The 17,126-nt window shown below is 38.4% G+C and overlaps 1 protein-coding gene across 6 annotated transcripts in view; it reads right to left on the minus strand.

The window, feature by feature from the left end:
• USP12 (ubiquitin specific peptidase 12) overlaps positions 1 to 17,126 on the minus strand; it is a 144,703-nt gene that overhangs the window by 66,673 nt on the left and 60,904 nt on the right. For all 6 annotated transcript variants that reach the window (XM_070520440.1, XM_044777391.2, XM_070520442.1 and 3 more), the window contains 2 exons: positions 13,774 to 13,850; positions 13,573 to 13,656 (listed from right to left, as the gene is read on the minus strand). In XM_070520440.1, coding sequence (XP_070376541.1) covers positions 13,573 to 13,656; positions 13,774 to 13,850 — 161 coding nt within the window. The remainder of the gene's footprint in view (positions 1 to 13,572; positions 13,657 to 13,773; positions 13,851 to 17,126) is intronic.

The following is a 17,126-nucleotide window of genomic DNA, read 5'->3' on the forward strand; positions in this document are numbered from 1 at the left end:
CTTTTGCATATTTCTACCAATTATTTTTCTTTTTTTTTTTTGAGGAAGACCAGCCCTGAGCTAACATCCATGCCCACCTTCCTCTACTTTACATGTGGGACACCTGACACAGCATGGCTTGACAAGTGGTGCGTAGGTCCATGCTCGGGATCCGAACCGGCAAACCCCAGGCTGCCGAAGCAGAACACGCGAGCTTAACTGCTGCACCACCGGGCTGGCCCCTCTACCAATTATTTTTATACCGGCAAAGCAATATCTGGAATGTCCTCAGATGACCCCACCCAACCATCAGCACCAAACCACACAATTTGACTCAGCACTTGATATGGCTCCAAAACAGATGGGATGGCATCAGTCCTTTGGTAAGAAATCGGTATTTCTGAAATATAGGTCCTTTACAATAAGGCTAAATACACATGATGCCTACAACCATTGGAGGAAAAACCAGTTCCTTAAAGCTGCTAATTCCTTTGGATGTGGGTGGAGACTGAAATCCATTTTTTCTATCAACCTATATAATTCAATAACAGATTGAGAATAGGAGACAATGAAAAACGCATTGAAGACCATTCCACTAAAGGAGTTTAACAGAGATAAGAAATAACTCCACATTAGGAATAATGAATACACGTATCCTAGAAAGGGAGTAAAATAATCTGGAAATGTAGGAGCTACGTTTTTAACTGTGAAACCCAGGCTATCCTTCACATTCTAAATAATCTTCATCATGCCCCTAAATGCCCCCCTCCCTGAGAACGCTTTGCACCCCACTTCACCTGACAGCAGCTTATTCTTTCAAAGGCTCAGCTCACTTCTTCTACCATCTGGCACAAACACCTCCCCTCTTCAATCCTCCATCAGCACTTCAGAGTCACTTTATACGCAGTTTATTACACTATAAAATACTTAGATAATTATGGGGTCTTTCCCTTTTTTAGGGTCTGAACCCTTGGCAGGTGGAAATCCTTTCTTTCATTTTATTTCTCCACTATCTAGCAACATGCCTGGCACATGAAGGATATTTGACAAATGGTGCAGATCTAAATCCTGTATGTGTTCAGTGGAGCAAAACACTTTTCATAATTAAAAAATGAAATTTACTAAGCCATTGCCTCTAATGAAGGAGGGAAAAAAACCCATTTTGATAGTATTATACTAAAGCTGCATTATACAGAACTTAAACGTGGTAGGCAGTTTATTATTCTGGAAATATTTACTATTCTACTAACCTGGCCTTTGAAAAACATTAGTGAAAATAAATGGAAACACTTAATCATTCCTGGAAAGCAATCTAGCAATATGAATTAAGACCCTTTATGGCCTTTGCCTCAGAAATCCCATCTCAAGAAATTAAATTAAATATGTCATCTCAAATATAAGGTTTCTGAGAAGAATTTACTTCTGGAGTTATTTTATATCATGAAAATTGGGAAAACCCTAACTATTCAATAATAGGAAACGGTGAAATAAATTCAAATACACCATAACAGAATATTATACAATTTCAAGCAACGTTGATGATGAAAGTTTCTAAATGGCACAGGAAAATACTTATGGAAATTAAACAAGGCATAAAATTATATACAAAATAACCCAACTATTAAACATCAGATATTCAATTAAACCTATACAGAGTTGCTAAAACAAACTCTTTCAAGACAACAAAAACAAAGCATCCTTTGAAAGTTTCCTGGGGAGTGTAGATCCAGAAGAACTTCCTCAGCGTGAAACAAACATTAATGTAATAGATGGCAGTTAGTTAAGATTAGCAAGAGGAGGCAGGCATGCCCTGTGGTTAGGAAAAATGTGCTTTTAGAAACTAAACAAGAGCAGAGGGGAAAAATAAGTCCAAATGGAGAAAAGACAAAATATCTAAATGCTAGTTCATAAAATATGTTCGATCAGACAATACATGAAGGATATGAATCCTACTGGCAGTTTCCTCCCAGGGGAGGAACTGTCAGGTACTACAAAGAAACCAAACACTTGCAGGGATAAACATGATAAAGTCAAACAAAATATTTGTGGACCTGTATCTCAAAGATGAGGAGAGACTATCTTGCAAAATTTTCCTTGTACTGAAATAGTTCAGGAAGAAAAGAAGAAAACTGCTCGCACACACATGCAAGGAGTCTGAAATATTATGTAGATTTTGCAGCAGAAGAAAGAAAGATGTTGATTTCCTGCTCAAAACACCAATTGTACCAACACACCAAAGAATTTATTGGGTTCTGGTTTTCCTTCCATTCAAACTTGTGTGGAAAGAGGATACATTAGGGAGCCCTGGATCTCTGTCATTGTTTTTTAAAAAGTTGTCTTAGAATGTTAATGTTTTCTACAAAAGACAAACGTGTTGAAGAAAAAAATAGGAGGATAGAGAACACATTTTTCCTTTTCAGTTATAAAGTTTGAATTAAACATTGATTTTTATCTTCTGTAAACTGACATAAATCAATTTTCTATTTAAATTTTTTAATGGCATTTATTCACTACAGAAACAATGATTAAAGTTTGGATGAATTGTTACACATTTTCTTGCTTTTACATCTTTAAAACAATGAGGTACATTCATTTTGCACTCTAACTTGAGGTGTTTAGCTTTCTTGATAATGTCTAATTATAGATTAAAAGTATTTAAAAAAGTAGAAGGATGGAAAAAGACATAAACATTAAGAAAGGCAGCTGGCTTTGGCTGATACCAGTATCACACAAAGTAGACTTCAAGACAAGGAATATTACTAGAGATAAAGAGAGACATCCCATATAAAGTGGGGCAATGAATCAAGAGGACATAATCTTAAAATTCTATGCTCCAAATATCAAAGCTTCAAAATTTGATAGAATTAAGGAAATAAACAGATACACAATTAGAGTTGAAGTCTTTAACAGACTTCTCTAACAAAAAATTAGTAACAATAGGGAAGATATGAACAATCTAATTACAGATCTAGTTGACATTTACAGAACACTCCATCACAAACAGCAGAATGCGCATTCTTCTCAAGTACAATGAGGACATTCACCATTGTACTGGACAACGAAAGAACTCTCAACAAATTCCAAAAGGTGAAACCACAGAATATGTTCTCTGACAAAAATAAAAACCAAAAAATATCCAGAAAAACCACCAAAATATAGAAACTAAACAACATACTTCCAATAATCCATAGGACAAAGAGAAAATCACAAGGGAAATTAGAATAGATTTTGAAATGGATCATAATGCAAATATCACATGTCAGAATGGGTGGGAATCCAGCCAAAGCAGCAGTAAGAGGTAAATTTATAGCTTTAAATGTTCATATTAGGAAAGCAAAAGGGTTTAAAATCGATAACCTAAGTTTCCAACTTAAGAAGCTAGAAAAAAATGGCTAATGAAACCCAAAGCAAGCAGAAATAATAAAATAGAAAAGAATAGAAATCAATGAAATAGGAAACAAAAACAAGAGAGGTTCATAGCATTTAAAGCTATAAAATTCTAGCAAGGGTAATCAAGGAAAAAGAGAGAAAACATAAATAGCCAATATCAGAAATCAAAGATGGGCTATTACTATAGATTCTACAGACACCGAAAGGGGAGTTAAGGGTACTACCCAGCAATAGAAAGGAATGAACCACTCACATGTGCAGTGACTTGAACAAGTCTCAGGGGACCGCGATGAGTGAAGAAAGCCAATCGCAAAAGGTCACACACTACATGATTTCATTTAGAGAACATTCCCAAACTGACAAAATCATAGAGATGGAGGAGTCGCTAGTGTTAGGATGGGACCAGCGGGGGTGTTGTGTGTGACTACGTGTCAAGGGGTAGCACAGGGGAGATCAGGCACAAGGGAGATGGGACAGTTCCGTATCTTTACTGTTGTGGTGGTTACATGAATCTACACACGATATAGTTGCACAGAACTACACACACACACACACACACACACACGAGTACATTTAAAAGTGGTGAAATCTAAATAAGGTCTATGGATTGTACGAATGCTGATTTCCTGGATTTGCTATTGTAGCCTAGTGATATGAGATGTTAACCGTGGGAGATGCTGAGGGAAGGTGGTACACAAGACCTCTCTTTACTATCTCTCTACCATTTTTACAAACTTTCTGTGAATCTATAATCATTTCAAAACAAGAAGTTAAAAAATTAATTAACGGAATATTGTGAATAATATTACATTAGATAATTTAGATAAAATGGACAAATTCTTTTAAAAAACACAATTTACCAAAACAGAGGCAAGAAATAATAGAAAATCCAAATAGTCTTGTATCAATTTGTAATCAAAAATCTCCCTTTCAAAGGAAACAAAGAGGACCAAATCACATCACTGATTAATCCTATCAAGCATTTAAGAAAGAATGCCTATCTTATACAAACTCTTTCATAAAAGAGGAAATGATCCCCAACTCATTTTTGAGGCCAGCATAAACCCAGTACCAAAACCTGACCAAGCTATTACAAGTAAAATTACGGGCCAATATTCCTCACATTTCAGATGTGAAAATCATCAACAAAACATTACCAAACTTAATCCAGCAATATATAAACCCAACTTGGTGACGATATAATAGTTATATTAAATGAACTGATGATTTTTTTCTCAAGTTCTTTCTAAAAATCAGTAACTACAGAAATGAATTAATAAAGTAATAAATATGTAAAGGGCACTTACAAAAATTAATACAGCATATTTCTCCTTCTAAAGAGAAGCATCTTCACCTCAAATTAGATTTTCTAGAAATTTTACATCTCTGCAGAAAACTTACGCTGCTTAACAATGTGATTTTTAAAACCAAGCATGTCCTCTTCCAACCTAATCAAAGTATTCTGCGTGAGACCAGGAATGAGGAGACTACAGATGCTATCCTCTCAGCAACAGTTTACTGTCCACATTGTACCCACGTTAGAGACTCTGACTGCGGCACGAGTCTCCTACAACAGGAGACGTGGGGTGTGCTGAGGGGAGAGCCATCCTCCCTATTTCGGGTCCTATTCCCCAGAAGCAGCCCCTGAGACTAGAAGTCACGCCCCAGATTTATCAAGGTGGTGCGCCCCGACGGAGTGAGGGAAGCAGGGAGGGGAGGGGAGGATGCCAGGGAAGGGTTCCACCTCAGGCAAAACCCAGGGTGCAGCTTCAGCCCCGTCCCACGGGCAAACCCTGGACTACGAATTTCACTGCAGATCTCTCTCGACCACAGCAAGGTGGCTGGGCTTTCACTCTTTTCCACCTGTCAGTCAGAGGTCAGAGGCCACAGGTGGCAGAAATTCCCAGAAACTTCCTTCTGAAGTAGCCCAAGGGGTCCTCTAAACAAGAGACATAAGTGACAGCGACTCCAAAGGCATCGGCGGCAGGAGGAGCACTGACACTGTCTACGATGGCTCCTGAACTCGAAGGCACAGAGCGCAGGCCCAGTACGTCAATGTTGTCTGCTGCTTTCTTTTTTTCAAGAAGAGCCAGAAAACATTTTTTTAAGTAAAACTTCCCATTTGTATAAACTGTGTGAGCCAAGCAAAGAGATCTACAGATTGAATTTGACCCAGGGGGCACTAATTTGCAAACTCTGTCACAGAGAAATTTAATATCCCAGCACAAACACACAGAGAAGTCTTGACCACACAGAAAAGCTTAATAACTGTACAGATATAAAATTCCACACTCATAAACTGTAATGTCAACAAGGATGGACTGGAGCAAATTCACTGAGGGGTGAGAGGGGATACAATGCTACGAGGAAGACACTAGGTGACTGAGATGTGAGCACTGAGAGCAAAGTCAGACAAGACGAGGGACCCTGACCTCCAGCACGTGTTACAAATGAAGGACAGGTCAGTGGATGGATGAGGTCCACGGAGAGTCCCAACCAGCAGATGGCACGGAGTACTGAGCACTATCTGGAGATGCTGCCAGGTATGCAACCAGGCACCATCAATCTGCCAAAAGACAGAAGGACCCAGACAACCAGAAACACAGGTCAGATTCAGGAGGATTACAAGGGGAAGTGCTAGAGTTTGCATGTTTACAGCCCCCCCAAACTCATACGCTGAGATCCAAATGCCCAAAGAGATGGTATTAGTGAGTGGGCTTTGGGAGGTGCTTAGGTCATGAGGGTGGAGCCCTCATGAATGGGATCAATGTCTATATAAAAAAGGCCCCAGTAAACTGACAAATATTAATGTACAACTGAAATTTCACAATGTTATAAATTACTGTGACATCAATTAAATAAATAAAGGCACCAGAGCACTCGCTAGCACCACTCCATGTGAGGGCACAGTGAAAAGGCACTGGCTATGAACCAGGAAGAGGGCCCTCACCAGAACGCAACACGCTGGTGCCTTGATCTTGGACTTCCCAGCCTCCAGAACTGTGAGAAGTCAATTTCTGTTGTTTGCAATCCACCCAGTCTATAGTATTTTGTTACAGCAGCCTGAACGGACTAAGACAGGGTGTGTGTGCAAGGAGTGGTTGGGAATATTGACCACATGGCAAACCCCTACCGCTGAAAAGATCCTAACATGACATTTACTACATAGGTAACCATGACAAGACCTGGACACAGAGGAGTAAGATACGGATCTAGTTATGAAAATGGAGCAAAAGGGAAGGACTTGATTTCAGAAATAGGAAGAATCTCAATTACTAGATCTAGGGCAGATAGAGATGGACATGTGACCATGAGAACTTGCTGCTGAGTCACCTGGGCATGCAGGAGTCTTCTTCAACACCTGGGAAAGACAGGAGTGGTCCTGAAAGTGGGCTAAGCCAAATATGGTATAGAGAAAATACAGGGAGGAAAGAGAGAGGAAGGATGCGTAGGCAAAGAGCCAGGCAGGTTGGCTCAGCTCCCAGTCCACTGTCACTCATCCTCAGATCCCACTCTAAGTGACAGAGGAGCGACAGAAATATTGCTCTTTAAAATCTCAGGCACCACTCCCACCCCACTGCCCAGAGGACAGGGAAACACTACCTGAAACCAAGCCATCAAGTCCCTCCTCATTCCAATTCCCCAGGGACACCACTCCACTCTTACCCATAAGCTGTATCCTCCCCTTGGACAGAAGGATACAATTATTACATTCACATTTACCAAGCTAGTAGTTTTCCTGGACTGTGCTGTAACATAGCGCAATAGGTATGCTACAGAAAAGGAGTCTATGTGCCAACAAATTCTGGAAAAAGCTAGATGAAAAGATAAACCTCTTTATACTGGGGATCTTCTCAGAGTCTACAATATAAAGCACAAATAAATAAGAAACTTTATTATATAGCAAATTCATTTGATGGAATATTTATTTTACGGCATATTAGTAACATTTCCAGAAATCGCTCCTCAGTGTTCCCAGACAGAAACCTTTTTTTAAAGAAGATACTGTCTTTATACTAATACAAATATAGATATCTTATGAATGAAAGTCAAACCACACGCATTTTTTTTTATTGTGGTAAAAACTACAGAACATAAACTTTACTATCTTAACCCTTTTTAAGTGTACAGTACAGTAGTGTAAGCTATAAGCGCACTGTTGTGCAACAGAATCTCTGGAACTTTTCCATCTTGCAAACTGAAACCCTATACCCATTGAACAACTCCCTTTTTCCCCTCCCTGAAGACGCTGGCAAGCACCATTTCACTTTCTATTTCTAACAACTTGACTACTTTAGATTCTTCTTCTAACTGGATTCATACAGTATGTTTTTTCGTGACTGGCTTATTTCACTTAACATAATGTGCTCAAGGTTCATCCATGTTGTAGCATATGACAGGACTTCCTTCCCTTTTTTTTTTGGTGAGGAAGATTGGCCCTGAGCTAACATCTGTTGCCAGTCTTCCTTTTTGCTTGAGGAAGACTGTCACTGAGCTAACATCTGAGCCAATCTTCCTCTATTTTGTATTTGGGACGCTGCCACAGCGTGGCTTGACAAGCGGTGCTAGGTCTGCGCCCAGGATCCGAATCTGTGAACCCTGGGTCACTGAAGCATAGTGTGTGAACTTAACCACAACGCCACCAGGCCGCCACCAGGCCGGCCCCAGGATTTCCTTCTTTTTGGCCCCTGGGTTTCCTTTTTTTAAAGGCTGAATAATATCCCATTGTATATATACACTACATTTTCCTTATCCATCCGTCAATGGACACTTAAGTTGCTTCTACCTCTTGGTTACTGAGAATAGTGCAACAATGAATATGAGAATGCACGTATCTCTTTGAGATCCTGTTTTCAATCCTTTTGGATATATACCTAGAAGTGGGAATGCTAGATCACACAGTAGTTCCATTTTTAATATTTGGAGGAACCTCCATACTGTTTTCCATAGCAGCTGAACCATTTACATCACGACCAAGAGCACACAAGCACACAGTATCTCCACATCCTCATCAACACTTGTTATTTTCTCTTTTTTTGATAGTGGCCATCATAACTGGTATGAGGTTTTATCTTATAGTGGTTTTGAATTGTATTTCCCTGATGATTAGTGATTTTGAGCATCATTTCATGTGCCTATTGGCCATTTGTATGTCTTCTTTGGAGAAATGTCTATCCAAGTCCTTTGCTCATTTTTTAATCAGGTGACTTGGTTTTTGTTGAGCTTAGGAGTTCTTTTAATATTCTGGATAGTAATCTATTAGATATCCGACTTTCAACTATTTTCTACCATTCTGTAAATATTTTGCAAATATTTTCTTTCATTCATGCCTTTTCACTCTGTTTACTGTTTCCTTTGCTGCACATAAGATGTTAAGTTTAATGTAGTCCCATTTGTCTATTTTTGCTTTTGTTGCTTGTGCTTTTGGTGTCATATTCAAGAAATCATTGCCAAATTCAATATCATAAAGCTTTTCCCCTAGGTTTTTTTCTAGGAGTTTTATAGCTTCAGGTTTTATACTTAGGTCTTTAATCCACTTTGAGCTAATTTTTATATATGGTATAAGTTAAGGGTCCAACTTCATTCTTTTACACGTGGATATCCAGTTTTCCCAAATCCACCTGTTGAAGACTATCCCTTCTCTACTGAAGCCTTGGTACGTTTGTTAAAGATCATTTGACCTATAGGCAAGGGCTGACTTCTGGGCTCTCTGTTCTGTCCCATTGGTCTGTGTGTCTGTCCATGTGCCAGGACCACATTGCTCTGATTACTGTCGCTTTGTACTATGTTAGGAAGTGTGAGGCTTCCAGCTGTGTTCTTCTTTCTCAAGACTGTTGGCTATTCAGAGTCCTTTAAGAGTCCCCATATGAATTTTGGATGGCTTTTTCTATTTCTTTAAGAAACACCATTGAGATTTTGATAGGGATTGCACTCAACCTGTAGACGGCTTTGGGTAGTACAGCCATTTTAACAACATTAAGTGTTCCAATCTATCAACACGAGAAATCTTTCCATTTCTTTGTATGTAGCTTCTTTAATTTCTTTCAGAAATATTTTATAAGTTTTTAGTGTACAGATCTTTCCACCTCCTTGGTTAAATCTATTCCTGAGTATTTTATTCTTCTTGATGCTATTGTAAACGGGATCATTTTCTTCTCAGATTGTTCATTGTTAGTGTACAGAAACACAACTGATTTTTGCGTGTTGATTTTGTATCCTGCACCTTTGCTGAATTTGTTTATTAGTTCTAACAAGGTTTTTCTTCTTTAATCTGTAGGGTTTCCTATGTATAAGATCACGTCACCTGTGAACAGAGGTAATGTGACTTCTTCCTTTCTGATTTGGATGCTTGTTACTTCTTTCTTGCCTAAGTGCTCTGGCTAAGACTTCCAGTACTATGCTGAAAAAAAGTGGCAAGAATAGGCATCCTCGTCTAGTTCCCGATCTTATAGGAAAAGCTTTCAGTTTTTCCACCATTGAGGATGATGTTAGCTGTGGGCTTTTTGTATATGGCCTTCAATATGTTGAGGTAATTTCCTTCTATTCCCAGTTTGCTGAGTGTTTTTATCATGAAAGGGTGTCGAATTTTGTCAAATGCTTTTTCTGCAACCACTGAGATGATCATGTGGTTTCTGTCCTTCATCTAGATTGAAATCTTTTTAAGTCAAATTGATTTTTGTTTCTTTAGTAAGAACTATGATCTCTATATCCAACACATGTTTATTCTGTTATCTTAAGACTAGAAACTATAGACTTTTAGAGCTGGTAGAGACCTTAGAAGTTGACTAATCCAAGTGAGACCCAAAAAAGATTAAATGACTTCCCCAGTATCACACTGGAAATTAGCAGAAGGACTGCTACCAGATCCTAGCAGAAAACAGATAATTTCTGATTTCTGTCTTTTTATGAACTTACACAGAATTTATCCTACAGAAGTACTCTAAAAACTGTCTGAAAATATGTGGGGAGTATGAGTGTGTGTGCATACATACAAAATACATTCATCAAAGCACCATAACAGTGAAAAATGAGAACCACCTAAACTGTTGCATTTGGAGGATTGGCAAGTTAGTGTGTCCACACAAAAAACACCATGCAGCACCTCTTACAAATGATGAAAAAGTATATTTTCATTGACATGTTTGTAATTTATTAAGGGAAAAAGTTACAAAACTGGATACAAAGTTTGATTCCCTTTCAAGAATTACGTGTGCACATACATATGCACTTAAAAAAATCTAGGATATATACAAAAACGTTAATACTTTTATGAATAATGATTCTTAATTGATTTACTCTTATCTATATTTTCTAATTTCTTTACAAAAAACATATTCCTCATGTAATTTAATAAAAGATCTAATCTTAAATAATATATTAAAATCTCATGGACGTCTTCAAAACAAACAGCTTGACTCTGCAGACAATTCCTAATTACTCACTACGATACTTGTCATTCTGTGTGCTCACAGATGGACCTTCCTCCTTGTAGCCAATAAAGTTTGAGTTGCATTCCTCTTAGCTACATTTAGTCCTTAACTGTAACTTCCTTAACCAACAGTCCTGGGTACCTTCTACGACATTTTCAGGATTAATCTAATGCATCAGCCCCCATGCCTCTAACCAAACTTAGCTGAGGTGCTCCAGCGTAGTCTGCGCTAATGGAAGGGAACACTGTGCACTGCTTTCGTTACCTGTGTCCATTCCCCAAAACACCTCCCTTCTTAGTAGATACGTCTGTGTCCAAGACAAAAACACAATCACTTAAAAATCTAAGTTCTTCCACTTCCCTTCATGAACATTTCAGTTCAACCATTAGATGAGGCCACGTAAGGCAGACCTCTGTGCAGGCAGGGGAGAGGGGAAGCCCAAGCAGAGTAAGGAGCATGACTGTATGAGAGAAGTCTGCGTGTACATGCAGGGGAGTAGGAGGTGCTAAGATTGGTTACCTACAGGGGCACTGACCGAATAGGCAAATATACAGAGATAATGGGAGCCAATTTTTACAGTCAGAGAAGGAAATTACAAATATTAAAAAGGAAGAAATCAGAATGAACCCTAGGGTGCTGGCTGAAATTGGAGATATTTTGAGTTCATGGTTTTTCAATATAGACAGAACAAGAGATAAATAAGCACACATGTAAATATGCACACACACACATCCCCTCCAGCTCTGTTCACTAAGGGGGCTCAGGAACAGGGACATCCCTATAGCACTGAGCATACCTATACCAACATCCTAGTTTCTAAACATCATTCTCCAGCTAAGAGGAACCAGGGCTCCTTGGAGAAATGGCTGGTCCCAGGGTGGGGGCAAGGAAAGTACAAAATGAGCTTGGAACATCTTAATTCTACCAGAAAGTAAAGAAGTGCTCAAGAACAATGGGACATGTCAAAAAGACACAGGAACTCACTTGAAGAGGCTCCTGCTGGCTAAATCAGGGATAATTTGAACATGAAAATAAATAAGAATGATAATGGATCATAACCCACTGAATAAAACAGAAATCCTTGAGTCTACACTGAGATTTAAAAAATGAAAAAAATTGCAAGTTTGATGAGGAATGGGGATATTTACGATCTCAAAATACCTTCACACAAAATACTTATGAATTACAAACAGGGAAAAGCATAGCTTAAGAGTGAAGAACTCCGGGAAACATCACCTTAATCAAGTGTTCACAGATAAAAGCACCAGCAGGGATGTGCAGGAAAGAGTTAACACAGCAGGCCTCAGACTAGCCTTAGAAAGGCCTGCTTGCAAGGATGATCCTTGGTTAACACCTGGGAACTTGGATTTGGGGAGTGTTCCCACCATTCCCCAAATGATAAGGGTGTCTCAGTGTGCCTCAAATGTTTCTGCAAATAGTATGGTTTATGCTGAACACCTTTCCTTCTGGGAGTCTTGAATTCTGGTATGAGCTACGTAGAGGGTGCCTACGTGAGCAGCCCCCAGTTAAAACCTTGGGCACTGAGTCTGTAATGAGCTTCCCTGGTAGACAACACTTCTCCCATGTTGTCACATTCGATGCTGGAGGAATTAAGTGAGTCCTGTGTGATTCCACAGGGACAGGACTCATGGAGGCTTGCCTGGCTTTCCCCTTTGCTGACTGTGTTCTGTCACTTGTCTCTAATAAATCTTAGCTGTGAGCATGACCATATGCTGGGTCCTGCAAGTCCATCTAGTGAATCAGCAAATCCAGGAGTGGTCTTGGGAACCCCTAACACATGAGACGTATCAAAATCGTGTGCCACTTAAGAGGATACAGTGAGAAGAACACAGCATCACTTCTGTGAGATTCCTGCCCAAAATATATACCCTGAACCTAATCATAAGAAAACATAAGCAAACCCAAAGAGGAACAAAAATTACAAATAACTAATTTGTAATTTTTAAAAGTGCCAAGATTACTGACGTCAAGAAAAGACTAAGGAACTGTTCAAAACGTAACAAGACTAAAGAGACATGATTACTAAAGGTTATGTGTGATTCTGGCCGGACCCTTTCTTCTATAAAGTACGGTACTTTATAGACGACTGATGACAGCGGAATAAGGTCTGTGATCCGGGAACACGCCAGCGCTGCCTTCCTGATCCAGATGGATATGCCACATGGGAGAACTCTCTTGTTGACAGGAAATAGCTACTAAAGTGTCCAGGATCAGGGGACATCACATCAGGACCCTACTTTCAAATAGTTTAGAATAAAAAAACATTCTTGCTACTGTTCATGCAACTTTTCTCTGAGTTTGAGATTGTTTCAAAATAAAAAATAATAACAAGGACGATGATGATGATTCCATTTGTTGATACCAAAATCCAGTCTTTATAATAATTTACTAAGAGAAGGTACAAAATCCCATGTAGGGATAGCAGAAAACAGGGCAGGGGTGAGGAAAGCACTTCTCCCCTCATCCTCCCTCACCAAGAAAAAAGTTTACACGGTCAGGAGAGCTCCGAAGCCAAACACTCTGACTGTGCCGGCTTCCGAGTACTGAACAGTCACTGAACGCAGACAGTCACCTGAGGGGCCAGAGCTGACGCCTGCTTATCCAGTAATTACCTAATGAGTCTTAACTGTCCGTGACAAAATTAAGAATTTCTACTCAGTGTAAATGTCCATAGATCACTTTCAGCTGGAAAAGCCATCTACACCATCCATTACCAAAGAATCACTAAAAAATTTCAAAAACATGAAATTACCGTTTGTGTGCTTCCTGTTTGCTGCGACATTCTTCACAGTAATATTTGTATTCACTGCATAGAGTTTCTGTGTTGCTAAAACCCCTGTGTAAAATTCAAAATAAATTTATTTTGTCTATACTAGAAAATCACATATTCATTTAAAAACATTCTAAACCAAAGATATTCATTAAATTTCAAAATAAACAACTCCACACTTACCTTAAGCAGTGAGTAATTGATGTGTTTTGTTCCACGTCAACAGAAAGATCTAAAAAATCTTCATCTTTGCTGCTTATCTGTAAAAATAGGAAATTACCTTTGATTTCTTTAAATATCAGTAAATCACTGTCCCACTAGTCCATTAATTAATGATAGAATTAAACGAATTCTATTATTAGTAGTAAGTACATGAAGAATTCTTTTTCCTAAGTTGAAAACTACTTGATTCACATTATTCAAAAGGACACAATAAATAACTCTTATCATATGTAGAAGGACAACACCAAAGCACACCTGGAACTGATTACTGGCAAAGGCCAGGAGGATGTGAAATTCCATTACTTTCCAAAATCTTGATGTTACTGTAAAGCACAAAACAAACTGTACCACATATACTAATTCTTAAAAAAACAGAGGCAAAGACTTACTGAGAACGCTTGCCAAAGGACATGATACCTGTATTGTTTTATCATTTAAGAAAATAATTTAGCCCAAAATGCCAAATTACAATCTTCATTTATAACCCTCGTTTATTTCTTCAAAAAAAATCTAACAGTCCATGTTAAGGAACAGGAAGACTCAATATTGTCAAGATGTCACAACTTGTCTTACAGATTCAACACAATCCCAATCAAAATCACACTACATTATCTTGTGGATAATAAATCAGTCTCTATGATTCTAAAATTCATGTGAAGAGGCAAAAGACCCAGAAGAGACAACACCATATTAAAAACAAAGCTGAAGGACTGGCACTACCCAACTCCAAGACTTACTATAAAGCTACAGTAATCAAAACAGTGTGGTACTGGAGAAAGGACAGACAGACAGATCAATGGAACAGAACAGACAGCCTAGAAATAGACCCACATAAATACAGTTAGGTGATCTTTGACAAAGGAGCAAAGGCTATTCAATGAAGAAAGAGTACTCTTTTCAACAAATGGTGTTGGAACAACTGGACATTCACATGCAAAAAAAATGAATCTAGACACAGACCTTACACCTTTCATAAAAATTAAGTCAAAATGGAGTACAGTCCTAAATATAAAATGCAAAACTATAAAACTCCTAGAAGATTAACATAAGAAAGAATCTAGATGATCTTGGGTTTGGTGATGACTTTTTAGATACAATACCAAAAGCATTTCCATGAAGGAACTTTATTGAAATTAAGATCTTAACATTAAAACTTCTGATCTGCCAAAGACACTATTAAGAAAATCAAAAGACAAGACACAGACTGAGAGAAAATATTTGCAAAAACATATCTGATAAGAGACTGGTATCCAAAATACACAAAGAACTCTTAAAACTCAATAATAGGAAAAAACCTGATTTTAAAAATGGGCTAAAGACCAGTAAAGACATCTTACTCAAGAATATATACAGATGGCAAATAAGCATAGGAAAAGATGCTCAACATCGTATGTCATCAGGGAATTGTAAATTAAACAATCTGATACCACTACACACATATCAGAATAGCTAAAATCCAACACTGACAACACCAATGCTGACAAGGATGCGGAGCAACAGGAGCTCTCATTCATTGCTGGTGGGGATGCAAACGGTACAGCCACTGTGGAGGACAGTTTGGCAGCTTCTTACAAAACGAAGCATACTCATACCACATGATCCAGCAACTGTTTTCCTTAGTACTAACCAGAGGAGTTGAAAATTTACGGTCACACAAAAATCTCCACATGAATGTTTAGAGCAGCTTTATTCATAAGGATCAAAACCTGGAAGCAACCTAGATGGCCTTCAATAAGCGAAGGGATAACCATGGTACATCCATACAAGGGAATATAGTTCAGCAATCGAAAGAGATAAGCTACTGACCTATGAAAAGACATGGAGGAAATTTAAATATATGTTGCTAAGTGAAAGGAGACAATTTGAAAAGGTTGTAGACTCTATGATTCCAACTACATAATATTCTGTAAAGGCAACACTATGGAGGCAGTAAAATGATCAGTGGTTGCCACAGGTATGGGGAGTTGGGAGGGATAAATACACGGAGCACAGAGGGTTTTTAGGGAAGTGAAACTATGCCGTTTGATACTGTAACGATAGACATATGCCACTTCATATCTGTCAAAACAAATAGAACCACGGAATAGACAACACCTAGAGTGAACCCTAATGTAAAGTATGGATTTTAGTTAATGACAATATATCGATATTGGCCCATCAATTGCAACAAATGTACCTCACTAACGCAAGATGTTAATAATAAGGCAAAGTGGAGAGGAGAAGGTATTTGGGAACTCTCTGTAATTTCCACTCAGTTTTTCTAAATTGACAATTTTTTTTATTAATTAAAAAAAAGACAGTTCATTATTAGTCTCTGCCTGTGTAAGTTTATCAAATTTAGTAAACCAAGACACTGTGATTCTTGCAAACATCCATGAAACATTTCTCTTACTTTTCTTGCTTGCGGATTCTCTTTCCCAAAGGACCATGCTACTCTCCTATGCTATTAAAAACTAGTAGTACAACCATCATAGTAAGACTGGATCAGGCAAAAATCATCAGTGGATGCTAAATCTTAGAAAGAGATTTTGACGAGGAACAAGACTTTTGTGTTTCCCCACAGACTGCCTACTAGTTACAAGGGCATAAAAACCAGTCATTATGAAGTGGAGAAAATGAACGACACCTAGAATGAGATCAAAATTAATTTCACCAATGAGGGGCAGATAGATATTGTGAGCCTAGATGTGAAACCCTGAGAAGGACACAGCAATAACTAGAAATTATTCCAGCCAAGAATGCATAACCTGCATCTAATTAGAAGGAAACATCAGACAAACTCAATATGAGGAATGTTAGGTTTAAAAAAAGGAGGGGAGGGAGGAAGGTATATTCTTTAAAAATGTGTATGTCATAGAAAACAAAGACAGTGGAATTGTTTCAGACTGAAGGAGGCTAAAGAAAACATGCTAACTATATACAATGCAAACTACTACCAAACTCTAAACTGAATTCTGTACTGCAGGGGAGGAAATGCTATAAAGGACATTATTGGTTCAACTGGCAAAATTGGATAATGGATGCCTCATTAAGTAAGAGTTTGATCTTTCATTCCTCAAGTGAGAAATTAGGTAACAAGGTAAGAACATAAGAGGAGTGCTGGCTTATCTGATCCTATGTGTAATCAGTTTTCAAGCTTTTTCCCTACTGTTCATCTTTATGAAGGATCCAGCAAATGGGTATTTTCCCCTCTCTGAGTGTACACAGTATGCTTTGGGGGTTTTTCGTTTGTTTGTTTGCTGACGAAGATTCACCCCGAGCTAAAATCTGTGCCAATCTTCCTTCATTTTGTACGTGGGACGCCACCACAGCAT

Source organism: Equus asinus, chromosome 11 (assembly GCF_041296235.1).
Source record: "Equus asinus isolate D_3611 breed Donkey chromosome 11, EquAss-T2T_v2, whole genome shotgun sequence".
NCBI classification, from domain to species: Eukaryota; Metazoa; Chordata; class Mammalia; order Perissodactyla; family Equidae; genus Equus; species Equus asinus.